Below are 16319 nucleotides of genomic sequence, written 5' to 3' on the forward strand. Positions count from 1 at the left end.
CAACCTTGTGGGCAACCGGGCCCGCGTCTCAATCGACGGCAAAATGTCGTGCTTGCAGGCGTACCGATAGGGTCTCGAGCGCCCACGGCTCAAGCCCAGCGCTGGTCGGCTGGTGCCAAGCCAAGCGCTAGCGGCAGTCCACTAAACCCGACCGAATCCGTGCCTTACTGACTTGCGTCAGTTGCGTGCATGTCACGGAACCAGGTGCTCATTGACAGTCAACTCGTCGCAATTAAGCCGCTAAATGCACCATCAGTACTTGACGTGGTGCTTGAGTGCCGCGCTCGCGTCTGCGTGATCGGGCGGGAGTCTTTGACCGCCTTCACCTTCGGAGCGCTGGATGTCCACATGCTACTAATATAACTGGATGTCCTTTACATATGCTACTGATATGACTCTTATTTGAATACAGTCCGCCTGTTGGCTGCCGTGAGCACGCGAAGAACCCTAATTTCGGTGCCCACGCGTTCTGCGCCCCCGACTTGACTACGACGGATTTCAATAGCTCTGTGATGCAAGGTGAGGGTTAAAGAGAAGAGTCGCAACGCCGCGGGCGGGAAGCTCGACAGCCGCGCGAGCTGCTCTCCTCCCAAGCATCCCGGCGCTACGTGCAGCGGTGATAAAAGCTGTCACGCATAGTTGCCTGGAGCTGAGTGCGACCTGAACTCTCAACTCCGCAACATTCAACACTTCCTGAGTCCTCTGCCGCCCTCGCTCCGTGACACCTGCAGGTCGCTGCAGCCTGCGTGTGCAGCAGCGTTGCCGGCATGGGCGCATTGCTGGCCTTAGAAGCGTTGTCCTGACGTGTCGCCTTCTGAGTGCGGCACGCAGCGTCACCTCCGCGGCCACGCCACCCGCTGCAGGCGCCGGCGCGCCCGTTGCTGCGACGCAAGATGCATCCTGCCCTCTTCTCGCAATGCCTTGGTCACGCCGCACGGCATTGCTCGGCTTCTCAGTCTTGTCAGGGGTGGCGCTTAACCTCGGCGGTAGCGGCACGGCTGCCGCGGCGCCGCTGCTGCGCTCGATGGGATGGACTGTCGAGGTGGGCTCTGCATCCCATCCCGCACTGAGCTGTCTAGCTGAAGACACATCATGAGGTTGTCCATGCACCGACTGCCTCTGTGCAGTCTGAGCTGACGGTGCTGAACGATTTGGAGCACCCCATCAAGATCTACTGGTGTGTACAGCAGGCGCGCTTCGTGCGTATGAGCACAGGACATAAGCATGTTACACGCGGGGGCGAAGAGCGGGAGCGAGGGGCGCCTTTCTCATTATTTTATGCGTCCTCGCTCCCGACGCCTGACACCATTTTTCTGTCTTGCGCTTATGCATTCGTGCAGGCTTAACTATGATGGAGACGCGGAGCTCTTTGGCTCGTGAGTCCGACCACTGTTCATTGGTTGTTCCGCAGCAGCGCTATAGTGCCTAGGAAACTGCGCACGCTCACGCGCCTGCTGCCAACGACTTTGTCCCCCCTCAGGCTGAACCCGGGCAGTGTGTTCACGGTCAAGACCTACGAGTCGCACGCCTGGCGCTTTGTGGACTCGTCCACTGGCTACACGGTCGCGGAGCACGTGGCGGCGGCGGGGCAGCAGGTCGGGCCGGCGGGCAAGGGGCTTCTTGCCACTCTTGCTTGCTCTTGTGGCACGCACACATAATCCCGGGTATTGTGGTTGCTCTTGTGGCACGCACACGTAGTCCCAGGTATTGTGCGCAATCATGCAATCGCTACCGTTGCCCACCTGGCCAAACCTTGGCGCTACGTGCTCTGGTGTGTGTGGGCGCGATGCGGCGCAGGTGGTGCGTGTGGCGTCGAAGACGGGCGGCGTTGTGGCCTACACCACCGCCCAGTCGCCCGGTCTGGCGGCGCCGCAGCAGCGCACGCTGGCAGGCCGCGGCAGTGGAGGAGCAGGGCTTGCGCAGCAGGAGCAGCTGGCGGCGCCGTCAGCCACCGAGCCGCCGCGCCCGCTGGAGCCATCCTCGCCTGCACCACCGCCGGCGGCCTTTGAGGGTTTCGACGGGCTTGGGAACGATGAGGCCGCCTACAGCCTAGCGCAGGTGCGGGGCTGTGGGTCCGCGCTGGGACCACGGATCCGGGTTGGACTGCCACGCCATGAATGGGCTGCTGAGTGCTGACACGTATGCACGTGCATGTGTGTGCTGTAGCAACCTGTAGCCCTTGCCGCTCCCGCCCGCAGCTGCGCGAGGTGAGCATCTACCCGGGCGGCGGCAACGTGCTGCTGCTGCTGCCCGGCTCCGACACCCCTCTGGAGGTGGCGCTGGCGGGGCCCGAGGCGCTGAGCCTGGTGGCGGCCACTGGCTCGCTGGAGCAGCGCCGGCCGTCCACGCTGGGCACCTGGACCCGCTCGCTCATGGCAAGTGTGTGTGTGCGTGCGTGCGTGCCGTTCTCTGTGTGAACACGCAGGCGTCTTGGGGAGTGGGATGTACGAGCAATTTGTATGAACGAGCAATTGCAGGTGTGCGCTGCTATGGCGGCTACCGCTTGCATCCAGTTGGCCTGCTTTGATGGTCCTGCCCTGGCGCCACTCCAGGCAAGCGGCGTGGAGGTGCGGCGCGTGTGCATCACGCGCATGGTTGATGGCATCTTCTACTCGCGCATCGTGCTGTCGCGCCCCAACGAGCCCGGCGGCGGCAGCGAGGCCGGCGCGTCCAGCCTGTGCTCCCTGGACGCCACGCCCGGCGACTCGCTGTCCCTGGCGCTGGCGCTGCGCCGACCCATCTACGTCAACAACGAGGTGGTCAGGTGCGTCGCTCGGATAGGGTTGGTTGCCGCCCTGCGCGCAGGAGCCGCCTCTTCTGCACTTCCTTGCGACCACTACCAACGCATACCTTGCAGTACACATCGTTCACATGCCTGCTACCGTTACCCTTGCTACCGTCCTCTCATGCCAATACCTCCCGCTCCGCACCCTCCCTCCCGGCCGTCGCTGACATCACCAACCCGGTCAGGCTGCACCGCTCGGTGATGGATGTGTTCATCCGGCGGCGTGAGGCCATGGAGGCGGCGGCGGCCAGCGGCGTGTTCGACGAGGCGGCAGAAGCGGAGGCGGACCGCGCGGCTCAGGATGCCCTGGACTCCATCACCCGCGCCATTCCCTCGGCGCCGCGGGCCGTGCACGACTTGCAGCTGGACCACACCCTCAGTGCCTAGACAGCGCGGCACCGGTGGCTGCTGTAGAGTGGCGTCCTGCCTCCAGCGCCATAGCGCATACCGTGACTGGTGTGAGGCGATGCCGGTGTTGGAAGGCAGCGGGTTGTACTTTATTGTCTGCGTGCTGTAGCACGCTAGCCCCAATCGATCTAATATTACAGGCTCAATCGGTACGTTATGAGGATTGAATTGCCTCTTCGTCTGGCATGTATGGTATGCTTAGGTGTGGTGCAGCTTTTGGGTTGGCACGGGGGGTATCTGATTGTGATGTTGGGCAACCCCCTTGGCGGTCTGAGGGGCAGGTGCGTCACTCAGGACGTAGAACCCAAGAACCCAGACCCAAGTCGCCGTGACTTTTGATGGTCTGCGTGCATGCATCTTGTTGCTGCGATAGATCCCGCTGGCAATGTTCGGAGTGTATAGTACGTGGTGTTCGGGGTGCGCCTTTGTGGCGAGTGGCACCTGACAAATTGTGGCGGTTCCGCAGCGGGAACGTCCCTCGGAGCGGAGGCGACGTTGGAAGTTGTGTTGTGTTGGTATGTTGGCGCACTGTGTGTACCTCTGGTATCACCTGCTCGATTTGCACACCGTGCGTGGTTCAGGCCTGTTTGGTGCGTTTGATGTCGTGTGATGTTGGCGGTTTAGGTTGCACAGTGGTGCCGAATAAGAGAGCACTCATTGTATCATAGGAGCTGCCGGTTGTCACGTGGGCTGTCCCCTCAAAGCCCGATGTCATGTACAGTAGGGACGAGCGGCAGGTGAAAGGACTGAGCGCAATCAGGACGTGCTTCCGCGTGGCGCCTGTGTTCCGAGCTCAGGGGAGGTGCACTTGTGTTGGTTGTGGTGCTAGGACTGCACTACGGTACGGTACACGGCATGTACAACAGCAAGGGCTGCAAGGCATGGCGCAGATGTGCCGTTGCTGGGAGGGAGGGCAGACGAAGAGTCGAAGACACCAAGGCGAATGTATTCCCAAGAGACGACATAGTAGGTTGCACTGTACGTTCGGATTGTACCCAGATGCCTTGTCGGCGGCTGAGTAGGATGGCGCGGTGGCCGTGTGGCGCCAGGCAAGAGAGAAAGCCGCAGTAACGCTTCTACTCTCCGACGCATCCAACACCACTGTACACACGTCTGGGCTCGGCTCATCCCGCTCTCCCGGGAATCCTTGGGCAGATGCAGCATTCTCCCGCGAAAGGGAAAGCCTCTGGGCTTTGTTGATTCCTAGCGGCCTGGCCCGTCCGGGCTGCATCACTTGCACAGCCGCAGTGTCAACAGGGATGGGCCCACACCTCTATGACAGCAAACCACTGGGCGTGCGCTGCGGCTCTGCCTCGCGAGTGTGGCGTTGCGGTGTGTCTGTGTGGTGCTATCGCCTGGCCGGGCGCCCGGAGCGCGAGGAATGCGCGTCAGCGAATCTCAGCCAGCCAGCCAGGGGGGGGGGGGGGTGAGGAAACAAAGTGCCAGACCCCATGCCCCGAAATTCCCCGGGACCCCCCTTGAGGGGACGACCGACCCCCCCACGGACAAAAGCTTGTTGTTTAGGGGTTAAAACCCCTCCATTTTATACCAAAGTGGTGGCAATTGACTCCTGTTGACGAGCACTATCACTCCGTGCCATCAGCGGTCTTGTCCTCTATCCATGGAAATCTCCTCGACACAGCCCACCCCGCGCTTAACTCTCTGCCACGTGACTCATGGACAATGTACATCGGCAGTCTTGTTAGACGTGAATTCATGCGCACCAGCGCTTGAGAGCCCACCCGTGTCAGTGCGCGTGTGTTATTGATATGCTTGAAAGAACGCAACACGCACAAGCGAACATGACGTTGTAGAGCCGAGGCCAGTGAGCTAGCACAAGCAAAAGAAAAGCGTGAGCATGAGCAGCGACCGCAACTGCTACGTTACCTTTGACGAGATAACCGCGCGCCAAGCTGCGCCACTCCGGCGTCCTAAAGCTGGTGTGTTGAATGTGGAGACATGTCCCGACATGTCCACGGCCGGACGCGCAACTTAGCCCTCCCACGCTTTGTTTGTGCTCATAACGTCATAACGTGCGCATATGAGCCTCGTACTGATGCGTTGGCCCCTAGTTCTGCTTGTGGGGCGCTTCCCGAAATCCGCCAGGATGGGCTCCCGAAACCCGACGAACCCCGGACCGACCCACACGGGGGACACGCCCGGTTCCGGGCGGGGTCGAAACCCAAGATTGGGCGTTCTTATTCATACATGCACCATTTTCAATTCTATAAAGCACGTTACCCTCGGTATGTGAGGAGCATATGTTCAAGCATATTAGCGGGCTAAGTGTCGTGTAGGTCTCGCGAGCGCGAGACCAATTCTGAGCATGTTCGCTCAAATCAGCTATATGTGAATCCACCGGCCCTGACTGCGCTTATGCATACTCCATTAAAGCAATTGCACCTAGTAGCGCGGGCTCACAGGCCTCGGCGAGCAGTGGCCATTCCTATGGGACCGCCAACAAAGTCAAAGTTGCACCTTCCGATGCACCTGGGTGGCTTCCATATGACACACATGCGGCTCTGGGAGCGGGTGCAGGTCTGTTTGGGTCCCCGCTGTAGACGAGGTTCGCCATGAATTTGGTTTCATCCAAAGGGCAGCTCGACTAGCTTTTAAGATTGCCGTCGCCTAGATAGAGCATATATAGCATATATTGGATGCTGTAGCCCGCCGGCAAGACCATTCGGTGGACATGCATACAGCATGCTGGTCGGAACAACAACTGTCGGTGCTGCGGTCGTCAAAACATAATCTTGTATGCATATATGTGCTATCTAAAGCTTCAGGGCTGTGTCAGGCCCCGTTTTCTGGGACCTCCGTCCCCACGTACCCAGCTCCGCACACATGCGTGCGTGCCTGCCCGGAAGTGTCCCCGTCGAGCACACCCTGGCCTCCGATCGCGCTCGTAGCTGGTGAGCTTATACATATAGATGTGTATATGCGATAGGAAGCGTGGGGGCCCGTCCTGAGGCAGTAAGCATGGGGTCAGTCTGTTCACCCCTCCGGCCCCCCCGTTCAACCGCGTGTCAAAACACACACGCCTGCCGTACGACACTAAACCATCCGTTACACACACCGGAAGGTTGCAAACGAAATCCCTGCGTGTACCGACTGGCATAGCACCCCCGCCTAGGGTCTTAAAGTTGGGGGGTACCCTGAACCGCGTGTGTCCCCCGTGTGGGACCGACCCCCCAACTTTGGCCGTTTGGCGGCCCAGAGCTTCATCAGACACCCCCTGAAAAAGGTAAAAGTATGTGCGTTATGATATCCTAAAGCTCTGTAATTTTAAGCATGGGGTAAGAACCTGAGCTTTCTACCCACCCCCCCTGAGCCAGCAACTTGTCGGTACAGGAACTCCGGCGTTCGACCAGCCGCGCACTCCTGCCCTGCCGTTGCAAATTGTTTGCCATCTGCTGGGTTCTGGGAATCAGCTGCACCCTACGGGACTTCACCAACCTGCCTTAACACTGTCCCATCGCACACTTCTATGACAGTCAAGCATCCCCTGGACCCCTGCCGAACACCACGCCTAGCACGGGCGGCCGTACTACATGCAAGCCTGGCACTCCGCTTGGCTTAGAGTTGGTTACAACCCTACCCCCGAGAACCGGCGGAGCCAGCCAGGAGGTGCCCCTGGAAACAGCTATCCCCGATGGGTTGCCCCCCTTACCCTGTCCGACTGTCCCCTCCAAGGCCGCATGAGTCCCGCATGGGTTGCCCCCCTGACACGCCCCTCCCGGGCCGCATGAGTCCCGAGGCTGGCACCATCGTCTATAAGGCGCTTGCAGTGCATATGACTACACGCACATCAACTTGCGACCCTAGCCCCCTCGATAGATACAGTCAGTGAAAGATGGTGCTCTCCTTCGGGCTCACATACTATGTGTGCATCTTTGCGGAGCTCCTTTTCCCTACTTATGCGTCATTGAAAGCGATTCAGTCGCCCGGCAAGCTTGACGATACCCAGGCAAGTGCGATTTGTCCCGACATGGACTCACTACAACCGTCTGCTCATCCTACCTGTTGGCTGACATATTTCCTCTTCCCATCATGCAGTGGTTGACTTACTGGGTGAGCTGAGAGTCCTGGAGGCGCTATCGTTCGGATGTTGCTGTGGGCGAAGAGTCCGGGCTTAGTGCCATTTCTGTTCGACACGCGCCGGATCATGCGCTAGTGCATACGTTTATTTGCGCATGCATGTCCCGCCTAGTTTGCTCCGCGCTGAAACAAGCCCGAGTTCGCAACACCCCTCCGCCCGTAGGTTGTATACGCGTTCATTTCGACTTTCGAGAGCGTCGGCAGCATTATTCTGCAGTGGTAAGTCGCCTGAAATGCCTGCCGCGGGGCAGCGCGCGGCAGGCGTTTCAAGACAGCGCTGAGTTGCTGGCGGACGCTGGGCCCAGCTTGAGCGACGCGTACTGAGTTGTGTTTCTTACTCTTGCACGTTGCAACTGAAGCACACATGTATCGACAGCAGCGTCTTCAAAGGAGAACGGCAACACAACGTCGTGGCTCGGACACTTCAGAACCGTTCTGTCGTTGCACGGGCACCGCCGTTCTAGCTCCGTCTTGGACGCTGGTCCCTTTCTGAGCTCATCCACCCCCTGTCTACGGCCGCAGGATTCCTCTGTACTACGAGATTAAGCTGCTGTTCGTGCTGTGGATGATTGCTCCCCAGACCCAGGTGGGTGGGAGCCCGTCGTTGCGCCGGCCGCTCGCAGCACCCTGGCTGCACCTTTACTTCCAACCGCGCCTGCTCAATCGCAACTTCCTTGCCACCGCCACCGCAGGGCGCCCGCAAGATCTACGAGGACCACATCATGCCGCTGGTGAGAGCCACGCATACCTCTAAAGCTGTACGAACCGGGAGCCTGTGCTAACCTCAGCGTTGCCCCACCCATCCACCTGGCCAACTGCTGTCGACAAGCGTCCCACTATCCCTCCCGCCCCGGCCCCTTCCCCTGCAGTTGAAGAAGTACGGCGACAAGATCGACCCCGTCTTCGCCCGCGCCGAGCAGGCCCTGGAGAGCCAGTACGTGAACCACCTGGCCAAGTATGTGGACAAGCACGGCCCGGCCGTCCTCGACCAGGCCCTGGCCCAGGTGCGTGCGCGGGAACCGGTTGGAGCGGGCACAGCTGGGTTGCTAGCGCCGTCCTGTGTGTTCTTTTGGATGGACCCTTTTAGCTCGGGATGAGCCTGCTCAAGAAATGGAGCAAACTGACATGGCCATGGCAACACGCCTGACGCCTGTGAATGCACGCCCACAGGCCCAGAAGCACGGCACCGTGGTGGCGGGCATGGCGCAGGCCGCGTACCAGGAGCAGCTGAAGAAGGCGGCCAGCGGCCAGCCCGGTGCCGCGGCCTTTAGCGGCGCCCACTAAGCGCCGACTGGACTGTGGGGGTTTCCGTGTGGGGTTTCCGTGAGCTAGCTGCTGGTCCAGTGTAGACGGAGACCATGTGGTTGTTGTCCGGCAGGAGCTAAGGGGATCAGTGACTTGTCAGTTGTTGTGACATACCCAGCGTGCGGAGTGCTGTCGAAATGCGAACGCGAATGTGCGCGACACGAAGAGAAGTTGTAGTCGCTAGCACGCATAGAAGGCCGGTTAGCAGGAGGCGGTCACAGCAGACATGTTACCTCATCCAGACGGTAAACGCCACGGGCAATAGAGGAGCGCCGCCGACCCATCACTGATATAACCAGGTTGCGATGGCTAGGCTGTCGGACGGCTGGCGGGCTGGCGCGGAGCGGAGCTGCGGGGCGCGCGGCATCCGAAACCAACCTGGAAAACACCAGCGCCACCGTCGTCCAGCAGCACATGTGAGGGAGGGAGTGAGTGGAAGCGTAAGAAACCGGGAAGGAAGCAGCGGGCCAGACAGGAAGCAAAACAGCACAGCAAGTAACCGCGGGCTGGGCGGCTGGCTGTCGCTGCGGTTGGGGCTGGCGCGGGCTGGAACGGAACTATGGAGGCGGAGTGGACGGAGCGGAAAGCAAGTATGTAAATGGGGAGGAATGAATACGTGTGGCAATGCAAGTACTGGAATCGGGGAGGCCGCGTAATAGTGATGACAGCGCGATGGCTGCATGGCTCATCCCGGCGGTACTGCACGTGGCATGGGCCATGTGGGCATGAATGCAGAGAGCTACGTGGGCTTGGCTGCAGTCTGGTACGCAGGCAACACGCAGCAAGGCACCATAATAAACCCCGCAAACAGGACAAACAGGACAGCGTGATCTGGCGGCAGCGGAGTGCGGGTCTCCACGACCTGTGATTGTACTTTACACCGACTGCACAATGGTGACCCGGCAGGTATGAGCATCTGTTTTCGAGCGGCGATGAGTGCATGGACTATGAGCCGTGAACGGCTGGCTGGTGCAGGAAGTCGTTGGAGTGCTCGTGGCGGCGAAGGGCTCGCGCAGCGGGGGTTTTCGGTTGCGGGTTCGCGAACGCGAGCGCTGGGGCTTTGACGATTGTAGATCGATGTAACTAGTTGATCGTTGTCGTCCGCACGGAACTAGGACCGGGCGCCGGACCGGGTTTTGGCTGGCTGCTTGATTCCCGAGGTCCGCTTCAAGTGGGCTGTGCGGACCTTCAGCGACTCCGTGAATTCGGGTATATCAATAGGAGCTTATAGCGCTTGGAAGGCCACAGTGCTCGATTTGTGCTAAGCTTTCGTTGTGGTGCGTCGGAGCTCTGGTTCATACTCCCAGGCCTTTTCGAAGCCGCCGTTGTTCCACCCGACCAATTTACTGCTTTAACCAGCTACCAATCTATATATCATACCAAAAGATTAGGCCTGTTACTTGCGCGTGAAGTGCTCAGGAACTGCACTACTTCGCGGCCGACTTTCTGTGCGAGCCTACAAGTTCATTGCACAGAAGGCATTGAAATCTCTGAGCCTAGACTGGGAGCTCCTTCATTCTTGAGCGCCCGGGGGGACATGCAGTGTCCCACGGCGAAGTCTCGAAGCGGCCCCCAGCTTGCCATGGACTTGCTGCGTTGCAAGTAGAGCTAGCAGCTGGACGGCCTCCGCCGCCTGAGCGGAGGCCAACGGCGGAACCAAAATGAACCGGGGCTCGGGGTGGAGCTTGTTAGACGCCGTGCGCAACCACTCTGTGGAGGCGGTGCAGGCGTGTCTCGACGGAGGAGCCAACATAAATGAGCGCGACAACCAAGTGAGCAGCGAGTCTCGGCCTGCTGCACCACTGGGGTCCTGCACTCTGTCGCCGCCGCTGTCCTCAAACGCTTGCCTAATCCTCCTGTATCCTGCAGAACAACACGCCGCTCATCCTTGCGGCCTCCAAGGGCAGCGTAGCGCTGGTGCGCCAGCTGCTGGCCGCCGGCGCCGACGCCACCTGCCAGAACAGCAGCGGCCACACGGCGCTCACGCGCGCCTGCGCCGCCGGCAAGGTGGAGGTGGTGCAGCTGCTGCTGGCGCACCCCAGCCCCTCCGCCGCCGCCGCTTCGCACCTGAACCTGCGCGACAACCACGGCAACACCGCGCTGCTGTGGTGCGCGCGCACCGGCAACGCGCAGCTGTGCAAGCTGCTGCTGGATGCGGGCGCCAACGTGAACCAGCCAGACAGCAGCGGCCGCACGCCCATCTTCCACGCCTGCGTGGCGGGCAGCAGCGCTGTGGCGCAGCACCTGGTGGCGGCGGGCGCGGACCTTTCGGCGCGCGACACGTCCGGCAAGACGGCGCTGGATTACGTGCAGCAGAACGCGGAGATGCGGGCGCTGCTGCAGTCGGCGGCCATGGGCAGCCGCCGCACCAGCTTCACCGGCGGCGCGACCGGCAGCGTCTCCGCCAGCGGGTTCCTCAGCAGCCCAGGCATGGCGGCGGCAGCGGCGGCAGGCTCGCTCACACCGCCGGGCAGCGCGCCCACCTCGGTGGCCATGAATGCGGCGCCGGGGTCGTTCAATGTGAGCGGCCTGGCCAGCGGCGGGCCGGTCAGCGCCGGCGGGGTGGCGGGCGGCACGATAGCCATGCTAAGCTCGCCGGCGCTGCGCGCGTCGCTGGTCGCGGGCAGCAACAGCAACAACAACAGCGCGCGGCCCTCGCAGGCGTTCCACTCGCTCACGACGGCCTTGCAGAGCGGCAGCGATGCCACCGTGATCTCCATGCTGGCGGCCCCCGGCGCGGAGGCACTGCTGCAGCAGCGCGACATGCTGCGCAACAGCGCGCTTCACTTCGCCGCCAGCCGTGGCTCGCTGCCCGTCATCAGCCGGCTGCTGGAGCTGGGCCGCGGCTTGTACGGCCCGCCGGTGGCGGGCGGCGGCACGCTGGGGAACGGCAGCGAGTCGGGCGCGGGCGCGGGCAACGGCAACTGGGTGGACGACTCTAACATGGACGGCCACACGGGGCTGTACCTGGCCTGCCGCGGTGGGCACCGGGCGGTGGTGCAGGTGCTGCTGGCGGCGGGCGCCAGCCCCAACACGCCCTCGCGCGAGGCCTCCACGCCGCTGCACGCGGCGGCCGCGGGCGGGCACGGCGACATCGTGCGGCTGCTGCTGGACCGCGGCGCGGCGCTCAACGCGGCCGACTCGCACAACAACACGCCGCTGCTGCGCGCGGCGGAGCTGGGGCACGCCAACGTGTGCAGCATACTGCTGCGGCAGGTGGGGAGGATGGGGCGGGTGGCATGGTGGCAAGGCAGCGACTGCGTGACTTGACGTAAACGGGTCTTGGCACCTGGGCGTATTGGCTGTGGGGGGTTGGAATGTTTAAGCAACCTTGGGTTTGACCTGACCGTGAACTGGCTCAACGCAGGGCGCCTCCATCAACGCGCGGCGCAGTGACGGCAGCACAGCCCTGCTGCTGGCGGTGAGGGGCGGGCGCCAGAACGTGGTGCAGGTGCTACTGGCGGCGGGGGCCAACCCCAACATCGCGGACAACGACGGCGAGACGCCTCTCATAGAGGTGCGGTGTGTTGCGGCGTTGCGGCGTTGCTGGCCCAGCTAGCAGGCAGAGCCAAAAAGGCTACTACCCGAGGCTGGCTTGATCATATGCTCCATGATCACGTGATGCAATCATGCATACAGTAACAGATCATTCACCGCGCCTCCGCCCGTACCAACCTCTCTTTGCTTTGTTAATGGTGATTACGAATATTGCCAGCCAGGAATAGGGGCGGCTGACAGCCAGACTGTTTCGCACATTACGTAGTACCACATTACTTACCTATGTTGGGTAGCTATCTGGCTTATGCCCTCGCACTAGCTCGCACCGGCGCCCTTGGGAGGTGTATCGACACGCACCCACGGACTGCCCAACGTTCTCCCTTACGTAGTTTTGACCGACACCTCAACACTTATTCTTATCGCCCGCTCACTCCAGGCCTCAACTGCGGGCGCGGCGGGCGTTGTCCAGACGCTGGTGTCTCACGGCGTGGACGTGCAGGCCTGCAACCACATCGGCGAGACGGCGCTGATGCGCGCCAGTGTGCACAGCGACCCGGCCATCGTGGAAGAGCTGATATCGGTGGGCGCCCGGCTGGACGCGGCGGATCGGGAGCTGGGCTTCACGGCGCTCATGTACGCCGCCAGCCAGGTGCGGGCGGAGGGAAGCGGGGAGGGATCCAGGGGAGGGAGGTTGGAGGCACGGAGTGCAAGGGAGTGGGAGGAAGACTTGTGTGTATGTGGGGAGGGTTATGTGGCTGGGCCCAAGAACAATCCCATCATCACCCGAAAGCCCGCCCAGTCACGAAAATGCAAGACGAGCGCGCGAGGGGGGAGTAGCAACAGAAACAAGGATCGTGCCGGGCGTGCAAAGTATGTGAGGGTGGGAGAGTGATGTAAGGAGAATTGGGGCAGGGGCTGGAGCGGGGCCGGAGGACGGCGCATGCCCGCTCCAAGCCTTCTGTGTGTCCACATCGGTGGGCTTCACGACGCATCCTGCGCGGTATGCTGCCCCAGCAACCTGTGCCATCAATCCCCCATTCACCATGCGCGTCCGCCCTTGACCCTGCTGGGTTTGGGTTCTGGAATGAACTCCCTCCTGTTGATGTTCGGGGTATCCGGTCAGCCAACAGGGCAAACACCATGCAGTGACACGGCCATACGCCGGAGTACTTATGCGCACAACGTGCGCATACACCTTGCTCTTGCTATAGTATAGTCATAAGCCCTGTATATGTGTAAGGTGACGACTCTCGTATACAGTATCCTGAAGCCGTAACTAGCAACAACGTGCGTGAGACACGATAGTGAAGACACTAGTTTAAGCCCCTAGAACGTTCCTCTCAGCCCGGGAATGCTCTAAACCTCAACACCTCCCTTACCTCTTTTCCAACCATCTTTGCAACCCCCCCCCCCCTTGACACGCCACGCCTGCAGGGCAGCGCCGCGGTGGTGGGCCGGCTGCTGTCCGCGGGCGCGGCGGTGGGCCACGCCAACAACATGGGCATCTCGGCACTGCTGCTGGCCAGCCGGTCCGGCTACCTGGAGGTGGTGGAGCAGCTGCTGGCGGCGGGCGCCTCCATCGACCAGGCCGACCTCAAGGGGTGAGGCGGCGTGGTTCAGTAGGGGGTGAGGGGAGAGCGGAACAGGCGGAAAGGTTCGCGGGGTAGGAAGCGGCGTGGTCAAGACGGGCAAGGGTCCTGGGCGTGGAGATACCATGGGCGAAGTTTCTTTCGTCTTTACCGTCTTGTGCATAACCCCATCTAACCATCGCGACTGTCGCCACCCACCCGCGAAGCTACACGCCGCTGATGGTGGCCTGTGTGGGCGGCTATACGGGCGTGGTGTCGCACCTGCTGCGCGCGGGCGCCAACGTCAACCTGCGCAACTACGAGGGCTATACCGCCCTGTCAGCCGCGCTGGAGTTCGGGCAGAAGGGCGTGGCGGAGCTGTTGGTGCGGCACGGCGCCGACGCCACGGCTCTGTCGGGGGCGGCCTCACTGGGCTCGGCCACTGGGAATGGCTCACTGAAGGCGGGAGGCGGAGGAGGGGGGCAAGGCGGCGTGTCGCAAGACGGGGGCGTGGTCAGCGGCGGGCTGGGCAGCGGCGTGGGCCCGGGCGGCGGCGGCGCGAACGCGCATCCGGGCGGGGGAACGTCGCGGATGGCGGTCGGCGGCGGCGGGGCTGGCGGTGGCGGCGGGGGTGGGGGCGGGGGCATGCACCATATGGACGGGTTGCCGAACAGTGTGTCGGGGACCAACCTGGCGGGCATGGTGGGGGCAGGCGGCGGGGGCGCCGGGGCCGGCGCTGCGGCCAACGGCGGCGGCGGGCCGGTTACGCACGCCTCCAAGTTCCTGCAGGAGCTGGACGTGTACGAGGTGCCGCAGCGGCGCAGCAGCAAGCAGAACATGGCGTCGGCAGCGGTTGCGGCGGGGCTGCGCGATGTGGGCAACGGCAACAACAACGGCGCCGGCAGCCGCTCCGCCGGCCAGCTGTCGACAGGGCCTGGCGGCGGCGACCTGACGCGCGGCGCGCCCAACGGCCTTCTGCAGCAGCCCAACCACCACCACCTCACGCTCGATGACGCCTCCCATGCCTCCACCTCCTCTGACTTGTCAAAAGACGTCAACGCCTCGCCAGACAAACGCCTGGTTGCGGGGCCGGGCGGCGTTGCCGGTGGGACCAGCGGCGGGCAGAATGGCGCCGGCGGCTACCCCATTCACTCGTCGCTCAAAGGCGGCGGACTGAGCGGCCACGGCGGCGGCGGCACACCGCCACGGCCGCTGTTCAAGAAGGCCGGTCCGCCGCCCGACAACCTCATCGTCCTCGACCCAGATGGCCCGTGAGTACGGCAGCGCGTGTGGCAGGGCGGAGTAGCAGCGGAACATGCGTGCTTCCATGCACATATGTGCCGTTACGTGTGCGTATGTGTGGATGTGCTGGGATCATGCTGGGCGGGTGCACCCTGCCGTAGCGCTTTAACCCGAGCACCCTCTGGCCCTTGTTGGCCACTACCCGTCGCCTCCGCAGGGACCTGTTTGAGCCGGGCATGGTGTACCGCAGCCCCTGGGCCAAGGTGGTGGCGTTCCGGGACCCAAGCGCCGACGACGTGATATGGTACGAGCCGAGCGAGCCCGACGAGGTCGAGCACGCCGCGCCCACCAGCGAGCCGGGCTGTAGCTGCGTCATCAGCTAAGAGATGGGACTGATTGAATTCGTAATACAGCACACGAGTGTTTAACAATGTGCTGGTTGGGTTGCCTGGGCGCCTGAGCGTTGTGAAGGATGGCGGGAGTGCAAGTGAGCCGGCGGCTCCGCCCGGCGCGGCGTGTTTCGGTGGTTGCGGCCAAGGAGGAACGCCGGTGACACACGAAACGCCGGAGGCGCGAGCAGTGGGTGCGCTGCGACAGGGCGGAAGCGTGGACAGGATTGGCTTGTATTGAGGCCGTGTGCGATTCGTGCGGTGGTTGCGATGATGACGGCTTGAGCTCGCATGATCCCTGGTACGAGTGTGGCGTGGTAAGCGCTGTGCTGTGATAGCGCGGTTGTGGGGCTGGGTACAGCATGTGACGCGTGGCGCAATGACAGCAGTGCTGCGGGAGACGGGGCGCAAGTTACGTGGGGCAGTGTTTGTCGTGGTGAACGACCGAAAACCATGTGGTGTGGATACTTGTGGCCTGGACGCTGGAGGAGACTCAATCAAACGGTTGCGCTTGATAGTGCTGCGTTAGCTGGGCAGGGTTGAGAGAATCAATACGAAATACGAACCGAACTGCGCCAGTGTGCGGTACGTGGTTCACAGCGTTGGATGCGCAGCTGTGTACAGTGCTCGTATCTTAAGAAGGCAGGCGCGGCGCCAGTGACAGATTTCCGAAAACAGGCATCTTTGATTTTCAGAAACCCGCTGCCGCCGCATCTTTCATCCCCAAAGATTTTGCGGGGGCTCCGCCCCCGACCTATGCACGAATCGTGTCAGGCTTGCCCTGTTGTAGCGTGCCAAATGCGGCTGCAGTTGCCCCCAGCCCACGTTTCGGCTCAGGCACTGTAAGATATTCTGCCGCACCGCATGTGTCACTGTTACAGCGTGCAGGGTGAGGTTGCTGTTGCTCCCAGCCTGCGTCCCAGCTCCGGCACAGCAAAATATTCCGCCACACGGCATGCGCAATTGTTACAGCGTGCGGGGTGAGGTTGCTGTTGCCCCCAGCCCACGTCCCGGCTCCGGCACAGC

General features: G+C 62.2%; 4 protein-coding genes across 4 annotated transcripts; 3 read left to right on the forward strand and 1 right to left on the reverse strand.

Annotated features, from left to right (window-relative positions):
- Nucleotides 1–71: 71 nt before the first annotated feature.
- CHLRE_03g177450v5 (uncharacterized protein) lies at nucleotides 72–4311 on the forward strand. Its single transcript, XM_043060986.1, has 9 exons — nucleotides 72–519; nucleotides 732–1042; nucleotides 1128–1177; nucleotides 1341–1376; nucleotides 1481–1595; nucleotides 1798–2058; nucleotides 2199–2375; nucleotides 2553–2764; nucleotides 2971–4311. Exons 1-9 carry the CDS (start codon nucleotides 513–515, stop codon nucleotides 3170–3172), a joined length of 1371 nt encoding a protein of 456 aa, XP_042926115.1. The 5' UTR covers nucleotides 72–512; the 3' UTR covers nucleotides 3173–4311.
- Nucleotides 4312–4755: 444 nt separating this feature from the next.
- On the reverse strand, nucleotides 4756–6661 carry CHLRE_03g177476v5 (uncharacterized protein). Its single transcript, XM_043060987.1, has 2 exons — nucleotides 6515–6661; nucleotides 4756–6428 (listed from the first exon to the last, which is right to left on the reverse strand). The coding sequence occupies exons 1-2, from the start codon at nucleotides 6601–6603 to the stop codon at nucleotides 6323–6325; spliced, it is 195 nt and encodes a 64-aa protein (XP_042926116.1). The 5' UTR covers nucleotides 6604–6661; the 3' UTR covers nucleotides 4756–6322.
- A 300-nt stretch (nucleotides 6662–6961) lies between these two features.
- CHLRE_03g177500v5 (uncharacterized protein) lies at nucleotides 6962–9691 on the forward strand. Its single transcript, XM_001703375.2, has 7 exons — nucleotides 6962–7160; nucleotides 7250–7264; nucleotides 7455–7510; nucleotides 7814–7877; nucleotides 7984–8022; nucleotides 8161–8295; nucleotides 8462–9691. Exons 1-7 carry the CDS (start codon nucleotides 7047–7049, stop codon nucleotides 8573–8575), a joined length of 537 nt encoding a protein of 178 aa, XP_001703427.1. The 5' UTR covers nucleotides 6962–7046; the 3' UTR covers nucleotides 8576–9691.
- Nucleotides 9692–9791: 100 nt separating this feature from the next.
- On the forward strand, nucleotides 9792–16151 carry CHLRE_03g177550v5 (uncharacterized protein). The gene is made up of 7 exons (XM_043060988.1): nucleotides 9792–10368; nucleotides 10466–11812; nucleotides 11964–12113; nucleotides 12531–12743; nucleotides 13529–13695; nucleotides 13890–14933; nucleotides 15122–16151. The coding sequence occupies exons 1-7, from the start codon at nucleotides 10258–10260 to the stop codon at nucleotides 15285–15287; spliced, it is 3198 nt and encodes a 1065-aa protein (XP_042926117.1). The 5' UTR covers nucleotides 9792–10257; the 3' UTR covers nucleotides 15288–16151.
- Nucleotides 16152–16319: the final 168 nt, after the last annotated feature.

This window comes from Chlamydomonas reinhardtii, chromosome 3 (genome assembly GCF_000002595.2).
Source record: "Chlamydomonas reinhardtii strain CC-503 cw92 mt+ chromosome 3, whole genome shotgun sequence".
Lineage (NCBI taxonomy): Eukaryota > Viridiplantae > Chlorophyta > Chlorophyceae > Chlamydomonadales > Chlamydomonadaceae > Chlamydomonas > Chlamydomonas reinhardtii.

What these genes read in the sequence shown, in the direction of transcription:
- CHLRE_03g177450v5 (XM_043060986.1), top strand. An exon ending in CCGCCTACAGCCTAGCGCAG is followed by an intron (nt 2,059 to 2,198) that starts GTGCGGGGCTGT and finishes TCCCGCCCGCAG; the next exon opens with CTGCGCGAGGTGAGCATCTA. An exon ending in GTCAACAACGAGGTGGTCAG is followed by an intron (nt 2,765 to 2,970) that starts GTGCGTCGCTCG and finishes CAACCCGGTCAG; the next exon opens with GCTGCACCGCTCGGTGATGG.
- CHLRE_03g177476v5 (XM_043060987.1), bottom strand. Translation starts at nt 6,603, where the DNA reads ATGGCAAACAATTTGCAACGGCAGGGCAGGAGTGCGCGGCTGGTCGAA. An exon ending in AAGTTGCTGGCTCAGGGGGG is followed by an intron (nt 6,429 to 6,514) that starts GTGGGTAGAAAG and finishes TACCTTTTTCAG; the next exon opens with GGGGTGTCTGATGAAGCTCT.
- CHLRE_03g177500v5 (XM_001703375.2), top strand. Translation starts at nt 7,047, where the DNA reads ATGGTGCTCTCCTTCGGGCTCACATACTATGTGTGCATCTTTGCGGAG. An exon ending in TGATTGCTCCCCAGACCCAG is followed by an intron (nt 7,878 to 7,983) that starts GTGGGTGGGAGC and finishes CCGCCACCGCAG; the next exon opens with GGCGCCCGCAAGATCTACGA. An exon ending in TCGACCAGGCCCTGGCCCAG is followed by an intron (nt 8,296 to 8,461) that starts GTGCGTGCGCGG and finishes GCACGCCCACAG; the next exon opens with GCCCAGAAGCACGGCACCGT.
- CHLRE_03g177550v5 (XM_043060988.1), top strand. Translation starts at nt 10,258, where the DNA reads ATGAACCGGGGCTCGGGGTGGAGCTTGTTAGACGCCGTGCGCAACCAC. An exon ending in TAAATGAGCGCGACAACCAA is followed by an intron (nt 10,369 to 10,465) that starts GTGAGCAGCGAG and finishes TGTATCCTGCAG; the next exon opens with AACAACACGCCGCTCATCCT. An exon ending in GACCAGGCCGACCTCAAGGG is followed by an intron (nt 13,696 to 13,889) that starts GTGAGGCGGCGT and finishes CCACCCGCGAAG; the next exon opens with CTACACGCCGCTGATGGTGG.